This window comes from Anastrepha obliqua, chromosome 4 (genome assembly GCF_027943255.1).
Source record: "Anastrepha obliqua isolate idAnaObli1 chromosome 4, idAnaObli1_1.0, whole genome shotgun sequence".
Taxonomy (NCBI): domain Eukaryota; kingdom Metazoa; phylum Arthropoda; class Insecta; order Diptera; family Tephritidae; genus Anastrepha; species Anastrepha obliqua.
Genome location: NC_072895.1, coordinates 109,242,959 through 109,260,851, shown reverse-complemented (window position 1 = coordinate 109,260,851; position 17,893 = coordinate 109,242,959). Strand labels below are relative to the sequence as shown.

Sequence of the window (17,893 nt, the reverse complement as noted above, 5' to 3'; positions counted from 1 at the left end):
TTGAAATCGAAATTTGCTACCCATTTCGGTAGCTGCAAGTCACAATACAACAAACGCCTATAAACTTTCGTTCTGCACGCTAAGTATTTATACGAGTATATCGAGTTTACTCACCTCGGGTGCTATGTAGTCGGGTGTGCCGCAAAATGTCTTTGTTGTCTTATCGCCAATAATATTCTCCTTGCACATGCCAAAGTCGGCAATTTTAACATGACCATCCGCATCCAATAGGACATTGTCCAATTTCAAATCACGATACAAAATGCCTTTGCTGTGTAGAAAAAAGAGGCCGGCGGCAATTTCAGCGGCGTAGAAGCTAATAGGAAAGTAGATAAGAAAAAGTAAATATAAATTCGAGAAAAAAAACTGGTTAAATTAAAAGTATGTGAGTACCAAAAAATGAGTGTAAATAATAGACTGCTGAGATTGGCCACTTCAAAAAAGCTAATTCATACGCACAAAAGTCGCTTAACAGAGGTCAGTAAATACACAGAAATGGTCAGCTGTGATTGTATGTGAGTGTTTGCGTGTGCGTGTGCTTGGAAAATTAAGTATTTCCTTTTGCTATTTGCTTTCTCAATACTTACACAGCGACTGGCTCCTTGAATTTTCCGAATTGTTGTATTTGAAACATCAAATCACCACCATTGACGTACTCCATGACAAAGAAGAGGCGGTCTAACGTTTGGAAGCACGAGTGCAACTGCACTAGGAATGGTGGCTTCTCGCCCAACGCCAGCACGCGCTTCTCAATCATTGTACACTCGACATCATCATCCTGTATGATGACATCCTTTTTGAGTATTTTGATGGCGTAGAGATCTTCGGTGCCTTTGCGTTCGGCCAACATGACCTGAGGGTAGAAATAAAAAAAAAACCCAAAAAAAAAACGAAAAAGGTAGTATTGTTGCAAAAAACTAGATTGAATTATATACTTGTATGTGTTTACATACATACATACACACATACATATATGAATTAAAAAAAATTGATTTAAAATTAAGGAATTGTTGATAGAAAATAAATAATAAATATATACTATAGAGTATATATGAGCCCTCCACACATGCACATACAGCATTTCGACACCGACATTTCCTTTTATATCCAACAATAACAATATCAAGAAATGTATTCCATTCTACTATTATCCCCATTCTTCTCTCCTCCTACCTTTCCAAATGAACCTTTGCCCAGCACTTTGATAAAATTAAAATCTGTAGCACGTATCATATCCTTTTTGGATTGTGTCTGTGTATTTGTATCGCTGCGCATCACCAGCGGTTTCTTCTGCGATGATTTCTATGAAATGCGATATAATACAAAAAATATAAATGTAAGCAATAATATATCAATTTTTCTTCTTCGAATTGGCTGCTTGTTTATTTTTCTTGCAATTTACCCGCATTTGACTTTTGAGTTTAAGCAGATCCTGCGTGGCATCAGCGCATGGCACGTTGTAGTATTCACCCTCCTCTTGTGTGAGTAATTTGAACCAACCATTGGCGGGATTCTGGAAAGATTTTAAGTGTTGTTTGAGAAAGTAAAAGAAAAAAAAAACGAAAATTCTATACAGCAAGAAGGGACTAAAGCTAAATATTGTATTCGACTTAGTTGTAGGCTTAGAACACCGCACGGAAATATGGGTTGGGTACGTAATGCTGTATGATACAATATTCTGTTTACAAAATGCTGTTTACGAAATTCTGTATTTCAAAATTGTGTAAAAAATATTCTGTATTGACGTAACGCTGTAAATAAATGATAAGAAATTCAACAAATTTTAGAAAAAAAGTGCGCTATTTTTTTCTTCAGTTTCGATAGAATCCACCGTATTTTTGCGTAGAACTCTTTTTGGCGTGGGCGGCCTTCGGCCGCGCTTCGAAAAAATAACCCTCATCAGTCCGACTCCGGCTACGCAATCCACCGTATTTTTGCGTATAACTCCTTTTCGCGTGGGCGGCCTTCGCCCGCGCTTCGAAAAAATAACCCTCATCAGTCCGACTCCGGCTACGCAATCTACCGTATTTTTGCGTAGAACTCCTTTTCGCGTGGGCGGCCTTCGCCCGCGCTTCGAAAAAATAACCCTCATCAGTCCGACTCGGGCTACGCAATCTACCGTATTTTTGCGTAGAACTCCTTTTTTCGTTGACTTTTGTCAACACACAATTTTTTCAATACAGAATTCTGTTAATACAGAATTTCGTCAGTACAGAATTTCGTCAGTACAGAATTTCATCAATACAAAATTTTGTCAATACAGAATTTTTTTAAGACAGTACAGAATTTTGTTTTTACAGAATTTTGTAAATACAGAATTCTGTAAATACAGAATTTTGTCACTGCAGAATTTTGTTACGTTAATTTACAGTATTTCGTACGAAAAGAATTTTGATATACAGCATTTTGTAGGGATCCCCGGAAATATCTATTAGCCGATTCTGCTTTCCAATTTGGGTTGAAAAGCTTGCTCCTTACCAAGTTCGAATGGATTTACTTTATTCCGGTGATTTAAGGCAATTATTTTGAACCCAAAAAGTGTATTCAGTACCTACTTAATCAAAACCGAAATAGTACTTTTTACGAGGAAGAATAAGCTTGCTACTTTCCAGTCACTCTCTTCAAATGTAGTTCAGCTCAAACGTGACATTACGAAGCAAAATAGAAAGGCGAAACGGGGTGCCCCTGGGTGCCCCTGGTTTGACAAGCCACAGGGTAACTGCAACGTAACTAGGTTAGGTTAGTCAGGCTGCTTGTCTAAGACCACTGCATATCATTTCCATCCGCTAACTAACCTTAACCACTAACTAAGCTTAAGCCATTTATATCTTTTTAAAAAGGTAGCTGCTATTCCTTTCAGTGAGGCGTTTTTGAATTATTAAGAAAAAAAAAAAAAATAAACGCCAAGATATTAGGCACGGTTTCTTTGAAGTACAGGACATTCCCAAAGGAAGCGTTGTACCGATTCAATTTCTTCTTCATCTCCATAGCTCCTGCAGAAGTCATTGTGAAGTACACCCATTCTACTGGCACTGGCTCGTTATAACACCTGTGAGGACGCTGGTAGTTAATGCAATCAGCCAGTTTGTCCTTTTCAGATTCAGTTTTGGCCAGAGCGCTTTGGAGACCCTGCAGTTAGTAGTCATAGACTACCTTCTTTTGGTTTCCGCGATTACGCTTGTGTAATCGCAAACGCAGTGTATAGTTCGTTTAAGGGAATGCTTATGTCCTCTACCACTCGCTAAAGGTCAAGCTGAGAGCCTTTTCTTTTACACTCATCCGTTCTTCCATTTCAAACGCAACCAGATTGAACGCAACTTCCGAGTGGAGGGAGTTTTTTTACGTTTTTATACGTCAAAGCTCGTAAGCATATACGCTATGCCGCTTGACTTAGGTGAGCTGGCCTATCGAAATTTTTTCTCGAATATGTTCTCCACAAGAATTTCTGAATTAAAGGTTTCTACCACAATCTACACTTGTCGCGAAGGCAGACAAAATGGTTGGAAGAGGAATTTAGTCAAAAGAGCTCTCTCTGAGCTGCAGCCTACGGATCCCCGATCATTGTAGACTCCTTTAGGCTGAGCAGGGAGAAAGTTCTCATAATTTAATTTAACAACCGGACTGAAATTAAATCTATGCTTTGCCATACTATTTTAAGATAACTTTTGAGTGCAAGAGGGTCCTTAAGTGCGCTTCCTGTGAATTATGCTACGAATGTGGCACAGGCCGGGAATTATGACGCGGACGCAGGTGTAAGGAATGGAATCAAACAAATAAGTAGTAAGAAACTCTGCTTATAATTCGGCCGTTCTTTTTTTCGTGTAAGCTCCTGCTTGGGCCAGCTTCCTAGGCCATTCAAACACAGGCAAATAGCAGACATGCTGTGGAATTCATGGGCTGGGTAATAAGATTTATCTAATCTAGGTTCGATGGCAGATGACCAAAAGTGGAAATCTCCCTTGATCGTTCCTCAATCCATGCTGTGTTCACTACTAATACTGGACAAACCATTTGAAACCCACATCAAGCGAATGGGCTTCCCCACAAATGAATTTTGTCGCAGCAATAGCAATTAGAGGAAAGTGGAAAGCATTGGAAACTATCTTTCCCACTGTCTTACTCTAGCAAAAATATGTAATTTCCATATTAGCAGGTATTTCTTTGAATGCTTATCAGACTTGTATCAAAGAGACATTCGGAGTCTCCAAAATGTTTGAAAAGAAACTCAGCGGTTACATAACAAGGGAAATTAAAGGATTTTAATTAAAAACCGCTTGCCTGTTAGCACGTTTCCACACAGAAATGGTTGGTCTAAGTGTGCTTATCTGCATTCTGAGGAAAGTGCCAGCCAAAAAGGCCAAACCTAGCCCTACTAAAGAACTGGCATAGAGAACAAAAAATAAAGCGGAAACATAGCGCGAAGCAGACGTTCATTATTTTCAGCTCAGTTTTAAAGCTACATCATCATTTTTATCTGAACCTGCCTATAAATTATTACTAATCAAGCCGAAAATAAGTTAAAAGAGTTTTGGATAAAAATTTAAAGAATGAAAGCAATAAAAATTCTATAAAATCTCATTTAAAGCTATAGGCCACTGTAAACGTAAGCAACAATGCAAAAGTTTGAGGTCGAACAAACATCAGAACCTTGAGAAAATTTCGCAATAAATTCATAAAGATTCCATATCATCTCAAGCAAAACTACTAACTCCAACTCGAAAAAAAAGAAAATATTGCAATAAAAGACCCAATAAAGAAATTCCTGCCTTATTTGTTTACTCACCTTAATAATTTCGGATATGCCAAAGGATAACGCGCCCATAAAATCATTGCGCGATGTACGATCCCAATCCCACACCTCGATCAGTACACGACGATCTTTGTCTTCTGGTTTGAGATCACTAAAATTACAAAAATAAAAAATGTATATTGTAAAAAAAATATGAATAGAAAAGAACAAGTAGTACGAGAGCAAAGTAGAGATAAAAATAAACTAAGAAAGCCCCACAGCAGCTGAGAAAGCTTTTATTTTAAAACAAACTAAATATTAATTTAACTTTTTCTCTTAGATTGCGTATGAAGACTTCTTTTAGAAATCGTATGTAAATCGCATAACTTCTTAAAAGTCTCATTTCACTTGAACTTTTGAAAGATGGAGTTTAAACAGGTAGTGTTTATATACTTTCATTTGCTCTCAAAGCATTAATAAACGTAATTTTCAGCAAAATTTTTAAACTTCAAATAATAGAGTTATAAATGAGAGTTTTACATTATTGTCCTACCAAAAAGCTTGTTTTCATTTTCAAAAGTTTTCGCTTCAAGAAAAACAGCTTTCTCATTGGCAGCGTAAGCTTTCAGGGTTTCAAATAATTATTTGATAATAATTTATAACATAATTCAAAGGTAGTGCATAATTTTAAAAAAATTTCCATATTTAAAAAATAGTTATTATTATTAAATAATTACTCACTATTTGATGGTCTCGTTCCACACAGGATTCAGACATGCCTTAATGGTGCGCGTCTTTTTCTTTGACTTTTCGTGCTCATCTGGAATTAGTTTGACTTTGACATATGGATCGCTGAGACCATTTGGATCCATTGGAATGAGATTGCGGCCTTCTTTGACTGAAGTTAAAAAAAATAATATTTTTTTTTGTGCAAAAATATATTTTATGCGATGAATAATTGAAATTAGACTACGATTAGAAAGAGAAATAAAATTTAATTCTCCCAAAATTAATTAAAATATATTTTTTGATTGAAAAACCATATAATAAATTGAGGTGAATCAATATTGGTATACAAAAAATTTTTGAACAAATAGTTTCAGTAACTTCCATAGATTCCAAATTTATTGTAAACATTTATTTGACATTTAAAATGGTAACATTTGCAGAATGAAAATTAAAAAATTTTTCAATTAGAATTTATATATATATATAATTGGTACGTACACCCTTTTTGGGTGTTTGGCCGAGCTCCTCCTCCTTTTTGTGGTGTGCGTCTTGATGTTGTTCCACAAATGGAGGGAAAATATTTTTATGAGGAGATTTTTCATGGCAGAAATACACTCGGAGGCTTGCCATTGCCTGCCGAGGGGCGACCGCTATTAGACATTTTTTTTCTTATTTTTGGTCTTTCACCGTGATTCGATCCTACGTTCTCTCTGTGAATTCCGAATGGTAGTCAAACACCAACCCATTCGGGTATGGCGGCCGAAATTAGAAATTACGCGGTATTTAAAAGAAATTCAGATAATTGTAGTCTGGGTTTTTAAGAAAACTTAAAAATATTTTTTTTTAATAAAACATTTTAGTAATTTAAAAAGCTACTGATTTTTGCAGTCTGAGCTTTTTACAAAACTTGAATTTGATAATTTTTTATATGAATAAATTTAGTAATGCCAAAGAAACCTAAGCAAATAGTAATGAAACTGAGCATTTTAAAATTAAAATTTTTATTCAGAAATGCCAAACAAAATGAAACGGAATTCTTTTTCGATAAACAAGAATAGAATAGAATAGAAAAATAAACTTTTTTTTCCCAGAAAAAGCCTGAAGCTTAGAAGCGCAAAGCTTAAAGCTTTAAGGTGCTTGTGAGCAAGGGAAAATATTTGCGGAGGAAATTTTAATAAAACTTGTAAAAGGAATATTTTATTCACTACAAAATTTAGAGCTTGCAAAAATTGTCAATTGCATTGATAGGAAGTGCTTTAAAGGCTGAAAAGAAAGCCTCAACTCAAGAAAATTAAAAGCTCATTCAAATATTTACAAAAGGGGGCTATTTGAAGTTTTTAGCTTTTGTACAAAAGTTGAATTAAATAATAATAAACCAATTTTTTTTTCAAAATTTCGAAAACTAAAAATTAAATTTGTATACACATTTGAAAAAACAAAAAAAAAAAATAATGAAATTAAAATGAAAATACTTTATTTTTAGAAGTTTTGAAAATTAAAAGCGAAATTTGTATTCTCATTTAAACAAATTCAGAAACACCTAAAAATGTGTACCGCATTTAAATAATTAAACTAGCGCACTTTTGAAGCGTTTTATATATATTTATTTTTTCTTACTTAATTATTTATTATTTCATTTAAATTTTTATCCACTTTTGAAGCGTTTTAATTTTTATTTTTATTTAATTGAAACATTAAAACGCTTCAAAAGTGGGATCAAATTTAAATAAATTTAATTAAAAAATTGTTGTAATTTAACTGAAAATTAAAACTAAATTTTTTTAAAAGACTGAAATGAATTAGCTCTATTTTTTCAAATAAAAAATTTTCAGACAATCCAACAAAACCAAAATGAACCAATAACCAGTGTGGTAACCAATACCCAATTCCGCTGAGGAACATAATTTTTGCTAATATTTTGCACAAAACTTCAACACACTTCTGCCATTATCCGAGCAGAAATAGTAACATATTTTCTAGCATACTATAAGTTTTTATGTAATTTACTTACTTTGCACCGTCAACAAATTCTCCTTCACATTCAACTCCAAATTGATGCGCCCTCGTCGTTCGGTATGATCGCAACCGCATAAGCTCGGCACATTCTCCTTGCACCGGGCATGAACATTCATGTCGCATGCTGCAGCATAGATGCGTAGGTGTGTAAAAGTTGTAAAAAAAATTATTGAAAAAAATAGTAATTAAAAATACTATAATATTACTGTGCTTGACATGGAGACTACAAACTTTTTTGTTTGCAACTTGTAGCTGCAATGAAATTAAACTTCATTCGGACAAAGCAGAGCGCCAAGAAAAGTGTAAAAGTATTACCAGAAAAGAACATAGAAACAAACATCCGCACGCACACAATAACGCAAGTACACAATATGTACACAATAAAGAAAAAGACGCACACCTACACGAACAGAGAAAATGCAATACTTGGAAACATTGCAATTCTAGGGTGATTCTTGAACACTCACGCGTAGGTTGAATAATAAAATGTTTTGATGCAAAGGTCTTAAGTTTTATTAGTCTTACCTGTGAATTTTCATTCAAGCTGCTGGGAGTTCGTTGTTTCTTTTGGGAAAACAATATGAACTATAGTTACTCGTACAGTTATTTACTGAAATATGGATTCAAAAGTTCATACTACCTTCCAAGTGAATTTTAAAGTGACACCTTTAACACCTTTTCGTCAATTTTTTTAATCACGTTAACTTTTTTAACGCTCTAGTCAGCGCACTAAACGTTCCTCATTCTGAGAAAGGAGCAAACAGGTCACAGCTTTATAGTTTTTTAAGATAGTCAATTCACTTTAAGGTAAGATTTCTGCGAATATCTTTTTTGTTTCTTGTGTTTTTTTTTGTCAAATAGCTTAGCTTGCTCGTATAATCTAGATTCATAGGTATAGGTACAGCAGATGATTTGGTATAGCATGCAGTGCTGTTTTCTTTAGTTTGATGGGTTTTTTGAAAGCGTTTTCCTAGTGAAACTCTGGTGGCTTCAGAATTCTCGAAAAAATAGCGAAAATACTTCTCTCAACCACAGATTCTGCTCTTTATTAGAGGCAGAAAGGTAGAAAAGACATTAATTGCAAAAAAACCTGAGTTTAAGGTCATTTAATTTCCCCTGATAATTTTTCCATGTCGAATTCCCAGCTTGACATGATTACCAATCAATTTTCAATCGGCAAACTCTCCAATAATTTTCACTCAACGCGGAAATTAAACCGAAATGCAGTAAATTAGGCTGACGATTGCACCGCGCTTCTGTATTTAACACTCAACCAGCTGGTTTATGCCATCATAAATATATTATAAATCAATAGCAAATAAACTCCATTAAATGCTCAGCAGAGGAATTTCATTTAAATGGCAAACGGAAATTATAATTCTAGTCAAGTTGGTTGGTTGGTGAGGAAATGCCGATACTATAAGTGAAATTTGTTTGCTGCAAAGATATTGCTGTTATTGTGCTATGTATTTGTGGCATTATTGCAATAGTATTTATTTCAGTCCACAAGTGGGGTTGTTGCTATCGTTGCAACCGACATGAGCAGCAACAATTCTTTGGACATGCAACACGCTTTTGCCATCCGCTAAGGCAAGCCAAACAAAGCCAAACCGAAACGAGCTTTTGCTCAGGCTCGTTGCCTTGCAATTCAATTGTCTTCATTGCGATTTGATTAGTTGCCGTGCAATGAATTGGAATTTCGTGCGGAAATTGAAAACTCAATGAAAGCACACGCTATGCGTACTAAGCGAACATGAATGTGTTAGTAGTAGCTCTGCTTGGCAAAGTCATATGTGTGCGGAGGATTTGCAACAGGTCGCGCACGTATTCAGACTACATAAAAATCAGTTTTACCTTGTTTTAAATGCCTTGCACTACAGCTGTGCATTCATGTATTGTCATCCGACTTTTTATTATCAACCAAACAGAAGAAAAGAAATAAAATTAAATGTATAGAAAAATATATTTTCTTTCAGTAGCTTTTAGCTGAAGTTATTAGAGCGTGTCTAATGCGCATTCAATGCCGCTCGAGCCACATCACTGGCAACTATGAAAAACACTTTGTGTATAGTTATTATCAGAATGCAAACTTTCCAGAATGACCGCTATTGCGTTGAGAGGAAGAGTGCAAGAGAAAATTCTGTCACAAAAGGCACAAAGTAGTGGCAGCATAAATAGTTGCTAAATAGCGTGCACATAATGGACTGCGTTGAGATGCTACGTAAAGTCCATCAAACGAATGGCTTTTCACGCGACTAAGCAGAATACCGTCGGACGCATAATGCAAGGAAGTAGTCATAAAAAAATGTGGTATAATAAGAGTAAATAGTAATACAAAATTAGTTGTTGGAGAGTGGATCAAAGACGTGTATAGTGCGAAATTTAAGCAAAGTGTTAGACTGTTGGGTTTAATAGAGGCACGAGTTTAAAAGAAATAATAATAAATTTTCAAACTGAGAAATTCCTATTCTTATTATGTATGCATAAATAATTGGCAGGTACACCCTTAGCTAGGTGTTAGCTAGAGCTCATCCTACAATTAGTGGTGCTGGTCTGAATGCTGTTCCTTAAACTAAAGAATCTGCTGTTGTATCCCTACCAAATGCTGGTTACTCACAAACTCATTCAGCTACGGCGACCGCCAAAGATAATTATATATATTTGATTCCATTGTTTTTTGAATGCAATAGTTGAAAGCTCAACAACGATTATTGAATTTATACTCTTTTAACGTACACCACAAAAAGAAGGAGGCGCTCGGCCAAATTTCTAACAGAAGTGTACGCGCCAATTATTTATTCATTTTTATTCAATTTCACAAAAAACAAAAAAAAAAAGAACGTAGTTCTGCATTATTCTAATTTACTTCATACTCCTTTAAAAAATTATGAAAAATTGAGTAATAAATTGTTTAATTCATTTTTATACCAGTTTTCCTGCAAAATTTATACCAGTTTTATATCAGTGCAAGCGCGGAAATTTAGTTCAACATTTTTGGTTGAACTATTATGATTTATTAAAAATTATACCGATTTTATACCAGTTTATTTTTTTAAATTTCTGATAAAATTTTGATGAAAAAAACGCACTATTTATTAAGCTCACACCAGTTTTCCATAACTTTGCATACAGCTTTGGCACTTGTAATATACATATTTAATTACATAATTAGGTATATTCATGTAAAAACACCGACTAGTTTTTACACAATTTAAGAGATTTAAAAAAAGACTTTTATTCAATGCTTACTATCTTATATCTTTGGTGTTTTGCAGTAAATAAAATTATAAGTTTTAGACTAGTTTTCTGAAAGATTTTTGATTACAAAATTTCAATTATTTACCCATTTAGGAAATAATTCAGTGACTTGAGGAAAGACGCATTTCTGGGTAATTAAAGAGAGGGTTTACTTTAGGTGCAGGCATATTTATATATCAGATTTTACAATCGTTATTAAAATTATAAAGTTACAAACGCAGGTGCATAATTGGTTTATACCAAATTTTGATTTTTATACCAGTTTCAAAAAACACATACACCAGCCTTCATGCTGCATTTACATACTTTTTAAATACAATTACATATTTTCTGCTGATGCTCGATATTTTATACCAGTTTTAAGACAAAACTATCAGTTTTAGTGTCGGTTTGAAGTAAATTAAATAATTTCCAAGTCAAATTGCTTTCTCCAGATTTGTAATTTTATACCAATGTACCGGTTTTAAAATAAAAAATATCAGTTTTAGTACCGGTTTTAAGTAAATGAAATCATCAAGTTGCTGTATACCAGATTTGTAATTTTATACCAATCCCAAATCTGTATATCAAATCACAAATAACATAGTTTTCAAGTACAGTTACATTTTTTCTATGATGTTTGATATTTATACCAGTTCTAAAATGAAACATTTACCAGCGTTTATGCCATTTTAAAATAAATTAAATAATTTTCAAGTCAAGCTGCTTTACACCGGATTCTGAATTTTATTCCAGCTGACAAATCAAACTTATACCACTTTTCACGCTGATTAAAACTACATTACATAATTTTTAAGTGAAGTTGGATATATTTTTATACCAAATTTTCACGTTCGTGCCAGTTTAAAATTAAATATATACCAGTTTTAAAGTCACCCAAAAACTAATTAAACTTTGAAGTAAAGTTGCTAAATTCCCTTATACCAGTTGCGGATTAAAGCCTATTCAAGTTTTATACCAGTTTGAATGCGGGTTTTATGCCAATATCAAAAATACAACATTTACAAGTTTTCATGGTGGCTTATATACTTTTTTCCCCCTTCCATCCATTAGAATTTCTAAAAAATTTTGCATAACATTTTATGGTTTTTATATCAGTTTTTTATATTTTTAAGTAAAAAAACGAATACTACATATATATAGGCAACAAGCATTACATTATGGTTTCATACATTCTAAATGCGCGTTCTGAGAAAAACTCCTCCTAAATTATAAATAGAAGAAGCCCTAACCACTGAACTTGAAATTGTTGCGAATCTGAAGAGTTTAGTAAAGATTTACAACGGCTGAATATTACATACATATAATTTGAATTTACTCGTACTTCAAACCACATCTCTTGGCCTTTATTACCATAAACTTAATATTAAATATTTATGAGTATATAAATATTTATAAATAAAACCAATACTTAAGTAAATATTCACTTATGCCTGTATCAACATACCTATGACCAGCATGCAAATCGAAGGACCCCACTTTGATATTGACTTAACTCAATAGAAAAACCAATCAAATCAACGTACCATCATCGCCCCTACTCTCTTACTTTCCCACTGAACCTACTTATGTATCATACAACTGTATATCTATTTTTGCCCAAACTCACATCATTGCTCTATGGGTTTTTATGACTTTACTAAGTCTTTGTTGCCTTTTAGCCTGCTGGCTATATTTAAAATGAATCGTTACACACCCACACATCGACGTATGCGCATATTTGTTGGCATATAGGTCATATTAGCGAAATTTTCTAGCCATGCGCAAAATTAGGCTCGTCATATAATGCCACGACTTGTAACGATGATGAGGTTGTTTGTGAGTGAAGGGAAAGATCAGAATGAGCAACAGTGTTTCTTTATTTAACCCTGCTTTGTGTGAGGCAAACTGAAGCACCCGATGAACCATATATGTACACATGTAGTTAGGTAGGCAGGAGTTTGAGTGGCAAAGTGCAAAAATGAGCAGATCCCCTTGACCAAAATGCTTGGGGCAACTTACTAACCAACCAAACCAAGAGATGCCACCCGACGGGCATGCCACACAAACAAAGCAGCTAAATTGAAAGACTCTACCAACAAATAAACCCCTTAACTAACCGCCAACAACACAACATCGCTATGCTAACGGGTATGTCACCAAACCGAAATTTCAAACAACAAAGCACAGCGCCTGCTGTTGCTCGCCAACTAAACGAGGCTCATCAGTCGCTTGCATGTTTCGAAATCACCTCACCCTACAATGAAAGCAAATAGGCAATGCAAATATTAGTGCTGAGAAAGGACACGCAAGGAAGACAGGTTGGGTATTGTGGTTATCAGCGTGACAACTCACCAGTCAGCTAGGGGGAACTTGCCAGTGCAAGAAATTCCTCTTGTTTGTTGCCAGTTTTGCCTGGCATTCATGCCATTTGAAGCATTTCGCCATTTGTTGAGCTCTTAAGATTGTTGTGCGCAGTTTATAAATGTGTTGACAAAAGGCTTGAATTGTAAAAAGACGCTACTGTCAAGGTATCTATCAATACATACAAAATATCATACCTTGAACCAGTAGAATAGTTGGAAAAGAATAGTAAAAGGTTGGTGTACCAGTAAAAAGAAATTTGTATAACAATGGGAGCAAATCAGAAGTATTTTGCTGAAAAAATAATATAATAACTAAGGCGAAATTAGGTACATAACTATTTTTCGAACTGGTATAAACTCGTGCAAATCTAGTCTAAATTAGAGTAAGTATTTTTACCTGTGAATTGACCTTCAAGGAAAGAAATTTAGAAATAATAGGAGCTAATCAGATTGTATTTTGCTAAAAAAAATATAAAAACTAAGATGAAATTAGGTACATCATTATTTTTCAAACTGGTAGAAACTCGTATAAATCTGGTCTAAATTAGAGTAATTACTTTTACCTGTGAATTGTACTTCCAGGAAAGAAGTTTTTAACCATAGATGGTGGGTTTAGTAAAAAGTGATTGAGAATAAATAAAATTGGTATAAATGAATAAAAAACCTGGTCTAAATATGCATAATAATATAAGTGACACTGAAGCTTTGTAAAAATTAGACATCAGAAATTGTCGGTTTAAAGTAACTTTAAACTCTTTTAAGAACACAATAAAACTGGTATAAAAGCAGAGAAAGTAAAATTTGTAAAAACCGGTTTACTAATAGGAGCGATATTATACCATGAATTAGTGTTTCAGTTAATTATAAAATATTTTATATACTTATATGAATACTGGTATAAAATTGAAAATCGTATAAAATTGGCATAAAAAGTTATAATAACATAAACTTTCTAAAAGCTCAGTAAAAGGGAGAATTGTCATAACTTAACACAAAATTATATTAAATATTGAATTAAGCTGATATAAAATCTGGTATAAAAATTGGTAAATGGTGACTAATAAAAAAATTTGAAATTATTCCACTAAAATAAATGAAATTCATGAGACATTTGCAAATCTTTTCGTTAAAACTAAAAAAAAAGAATTGCCTAAAGCGCGACTAAATCCGATTGTTACATTCTTGTACTTGAGAATTTTCTCGCACTCATTTTCCTTCATATTTTCTTATTAATATTTCAACACATGCTACGGGTTTTTTGCTGGGTTCAGCAACGGAATTTGTATTGTCCTCAAAAGCGGAGAACAGCGAATGCCTGGAGGGTTCCAAATGTATTCCCATGCGTTTGAATCGAACCCCAATGAATACTCATACGTGACGGTATCTACTTGTACCTACAACTATAAGCCAATACAAATGCAAATGTATGCTTCCCTTTGTTTCTTCTTTCTGTACACACATTGACATACCTTTCAGTACTTGCTTAACGCATTACAGCTGTAAAATATACGTTTTTGTTATTCCCCTAGCCAACTTTCAGGACGGTGCTCAAATGTGCAGGCAAATTCTGAACGAACCCCTGTGCCTATTTTCAGCGTTTTTGTCATTACAAAAATATATTTAATATAGTTGTATAAAAATAAATAAAAAAATTATGCGAGTATGTATTTTTAGTGTCAGTTTTGCGCAATTTCTTCCTTGTAACGTTGACGATTTTCTCTCATGTTTGCCGATTTTTCTTTGCATTTACATGAAATATTATTTGCATGCAAAATTTGTAAGCAAATTGTGGTTATTCCACAAAAATTGAATGTGTGCTTGCTCACTTGGGTCAGCTGTTTCTAGTTTTCTTGCTTTTGTTTTTTGATTAATTTTGCAGTAATATGTGTTGAAAACGTTTTTTCAACTAACAAAAAAAGCTAAAAATGGCTTAGAATTGCCCTTGAGTAATCGATATATGGCAAGCAGTCCACATTTTTTGCATTTTTTCATTTCAATTGCTTCGTATGCTAAAATTGGTGATTTATCATACGCCGTGTGGCACCAGTTGGTTTCTATGTTTCGGGCAAATTGCAAGTTATTGCCTTTCAGTGTAGAATAAAATACATGTAATTTATTAAAAACAGCTCTAAGCTATTTTCTTAGTGAATTGGCGAATATTCGGTGACATGAAAAATTTATTTGATATACTTTCAGAAAGTTTGGAATAAATTCTTTTATAAAATTAATATTGCTACTCAATTGCGAGGAAAAGGAATTGATGGCGGCACATAATATTATATAAACAACTTGTTGGCGCAGGTTTGGCATAAACATAGAATTCTCTTCGTTACGTTTCTAAAGTTATTTGAAGGGTAAAATGTCACGTATACGCCCCCGGCTTGATAGGAGTACATACGGAGAAGTTCTTTAATGTAAACGCTTGCTGGCCTGTTGCACTGTTTTTTTTTTTTGAAGTTATAAAAGTGCGCACAAATTAAAATATTCCTAAGGGTGTGTTCGTGCGTACATATAATCAGAGGGAGCTGTGTAATAAATGAAAACGAAGGCTTTAAGGTGAAGGTTGTGAAAAACTACGTGCTAAGCTGCGTTTTTCTTTCTTTCAAAATACCTTTATTGCAATAATTTTAATAGAAGCACTATTACAGAGACTATTTCGTGAATATATCGTTATTGTTATTCAAATATTTTTTTCTTATTTAGGGATTTCCTTATATTTTTTGTACCGCGATTTCCTTTAGAGAACTTTATTTCAGCAAATATTAAAAGGACTTTATTTATTACTCGAAAAAAAGACTATACAATGCTTATAATATTACAACAAAATTCAATATAAAAAAAAAATAAAGAAATACGCCTCTGATTCACGGAATATGGTTAAGTGAAGCCAAGGAGAAAATCTGTCACACATCGTTTTTAAAGTTTACATGTGAGGTGCTTTTTAGTCAAGTCAGAATTTACTTCTTCTTGCGGTGAATCGGCATACACAATTAGAGGATTAGTGCAAAAATAGGAGAAGTACAAAATATATTGAAGAATTTTATGTGGAATAAAAAAAAATTATTAATTGGCGCGAACACTTCTGTTAGGTGTTTGGTTCAGCTCCTCTTCCTATTTGTGGCGCGCCTTTTGATGTTATTCCACAAATACGGGATTTACAATTTTAAGCCGACTTCGAATGGCAGATATTTTTGATGAGAAGCTTTTTCATAACAGAAATACACTTTGCAATTGCCGGCCGTTAAATATTAGAAAACAACTTTTTCATTTAGTTTCACGCACGGAGATTCGAAACTACGTTATCCGATTGGTAGTCACGCACCAACCCACATTGCGAGGATAATTTGTTGTTGACAAATAGTGGTAGCATAAGACATTTCTTTAAGATTTTGGAGGCAGGTCGTTCCGGTATCTTAGAACCGACAGTGGGACTTATTTGTTTCTCAAAAATCAAAAACTGCATAAAACTTTAAAATATGATAAAAAATGGTTAGGTGTGCAATTTAAGCACATAATTCTAACTCCACTCGACTACTCAAAGTGTGACTGAATCTGAAGTGAACAGTCAATTGAAATAAATATCTAAGCCAGTCGTACAGATTAAAATTTACTGAAAAAAGTTCTGAAAAGTACATACTATTTCACGCCGATAAGTGTAGGATTAATCAATTGCTTCAAATTATGAGTAGATTTTTCTGCAGAAAGCCTTTAAAAAGAATAGAGAGCTTTTAAAAAAAGAGTTGGAATTTTTTTGTTATATTTCTACTTTTATTTTCCACAAAAGTTTCTCTTCGCTTCTTTTGAAATGCTGCAATTTTATCAGTTAGTCGTAATGTATGACTTGGTTTTAGGAAATGATTTGTAGCAAAAATTATATTTCTAAGGAAATGTTTTTCTTAGCAGCTGCTAAAAACATTTTGGCTGTTGTAGGACTTTTTTGTACAATAACAAGTTTTGAATTTTCCTCTAAGCAGCTTTAGCAAATTTTTCACTTTCTAAATGGCAACACAATGCCTTTAGATACACATCATCATCATCATAGCATCCCAGTCTGGCGTAAACCATTGCTTCCATTACAATTCACCTCCACGTCACTCGATCGTTAGCTTTGTGTTTGATATCAGATATGTCTTGTATGCCATCTCTCCATCGTTTTCTCAGCAGGCCTCTTCATCTGTCGCCTTGTGGATTCGTTTCGAATATCTTTTTTAGAGTTCCATCGTTGCTCATTCCATTTGTGGAACAACATCGAGACGCACGCCACAAATAGGAGGAGGAGCAACGGCCATATATATACCCTATATATATAGCGTTGCTCATTCATAAAATGTGACCATACCCGTAAAATGTGATCATACCATCGAATCCTTTGCGCTTTGATGTATCTCATTACATTTGGACCCCTGAGAAATCTGTCTAACTCGTCCTTTTACCGAATGCGGTAAGTACCGTCTTCATCGTACAGGTCCATATATTTTTCTTAGAATCTTTCTTTCTTAGGTCTTATGACAGGTTTGAAAATTCGGAGTTTCTCAGTTCTAGAAAATAATCTCGACTTCATCAACTTTGTCTGCGCGAAGTAAGACTTATTTGTCGTTTGTATCCTGTCTTGTATGGCAATAGATGTATCTTTCTGTCCAAAATACTTAAAGTCATTGACCATTTCAAAGCTATAGCGGCCGATTTCTGAGTTATGTGTTACGTTGCGGTCTACACCTTCCATATATAGTACATATATAGTTTTTCCTTTTGCTGTTAAGTCCTTTAGATGCACAGTTCTAGAAAATTTTTTACACCAAAAACATTTTCTTTTATA

At 33.9% G+C, this 17,893-nt stretch overlaps 1 protein-coding gene across 3 annotated transcripts in view; it reads right to left on the bottom strand.

Moving 5' to 3' along the window:
- The window catches only part of LOC129243956 (protein kinase C, brain isozyme), a 103,827-nt gene that overhangs the window by 9,790 nt on the left and 76,144 nt on the right, over positions 1–17,893 (bottom strand). For all 3 annotated transcript variants that reach the window (XM_054881448.1, XM_054881450.1, XM_054881449.1), the window contains exons 5-11: positions 7,470–7,598; positions 5,471–5,627; positions 4,784–4,901; positions 1,403–1,513; positions 1,174–1,302; positions 588–853; positions 115–316 (exon numbers count right to left, since the gene is read on the bottom strand). In XM_054881448.1, coding sequence (XP_054737423.1) covers positions 115–316; positions 588–853; positions 1,174–1,302; positions 1,403–1,513; positions 4,784–4,901; positions 5,471–5,627; positions 7,470–7,598 — 1,112 coding nt within the window. The remainder of the gene's footprint in view (positions 1–114; positions 317–587; positions 854–1,173; positions 1,303–1,402; positions 1,514–4,783; positions 4,902–5,470; positions 5,628–7,469; positions 7,599–17,893) is intronic.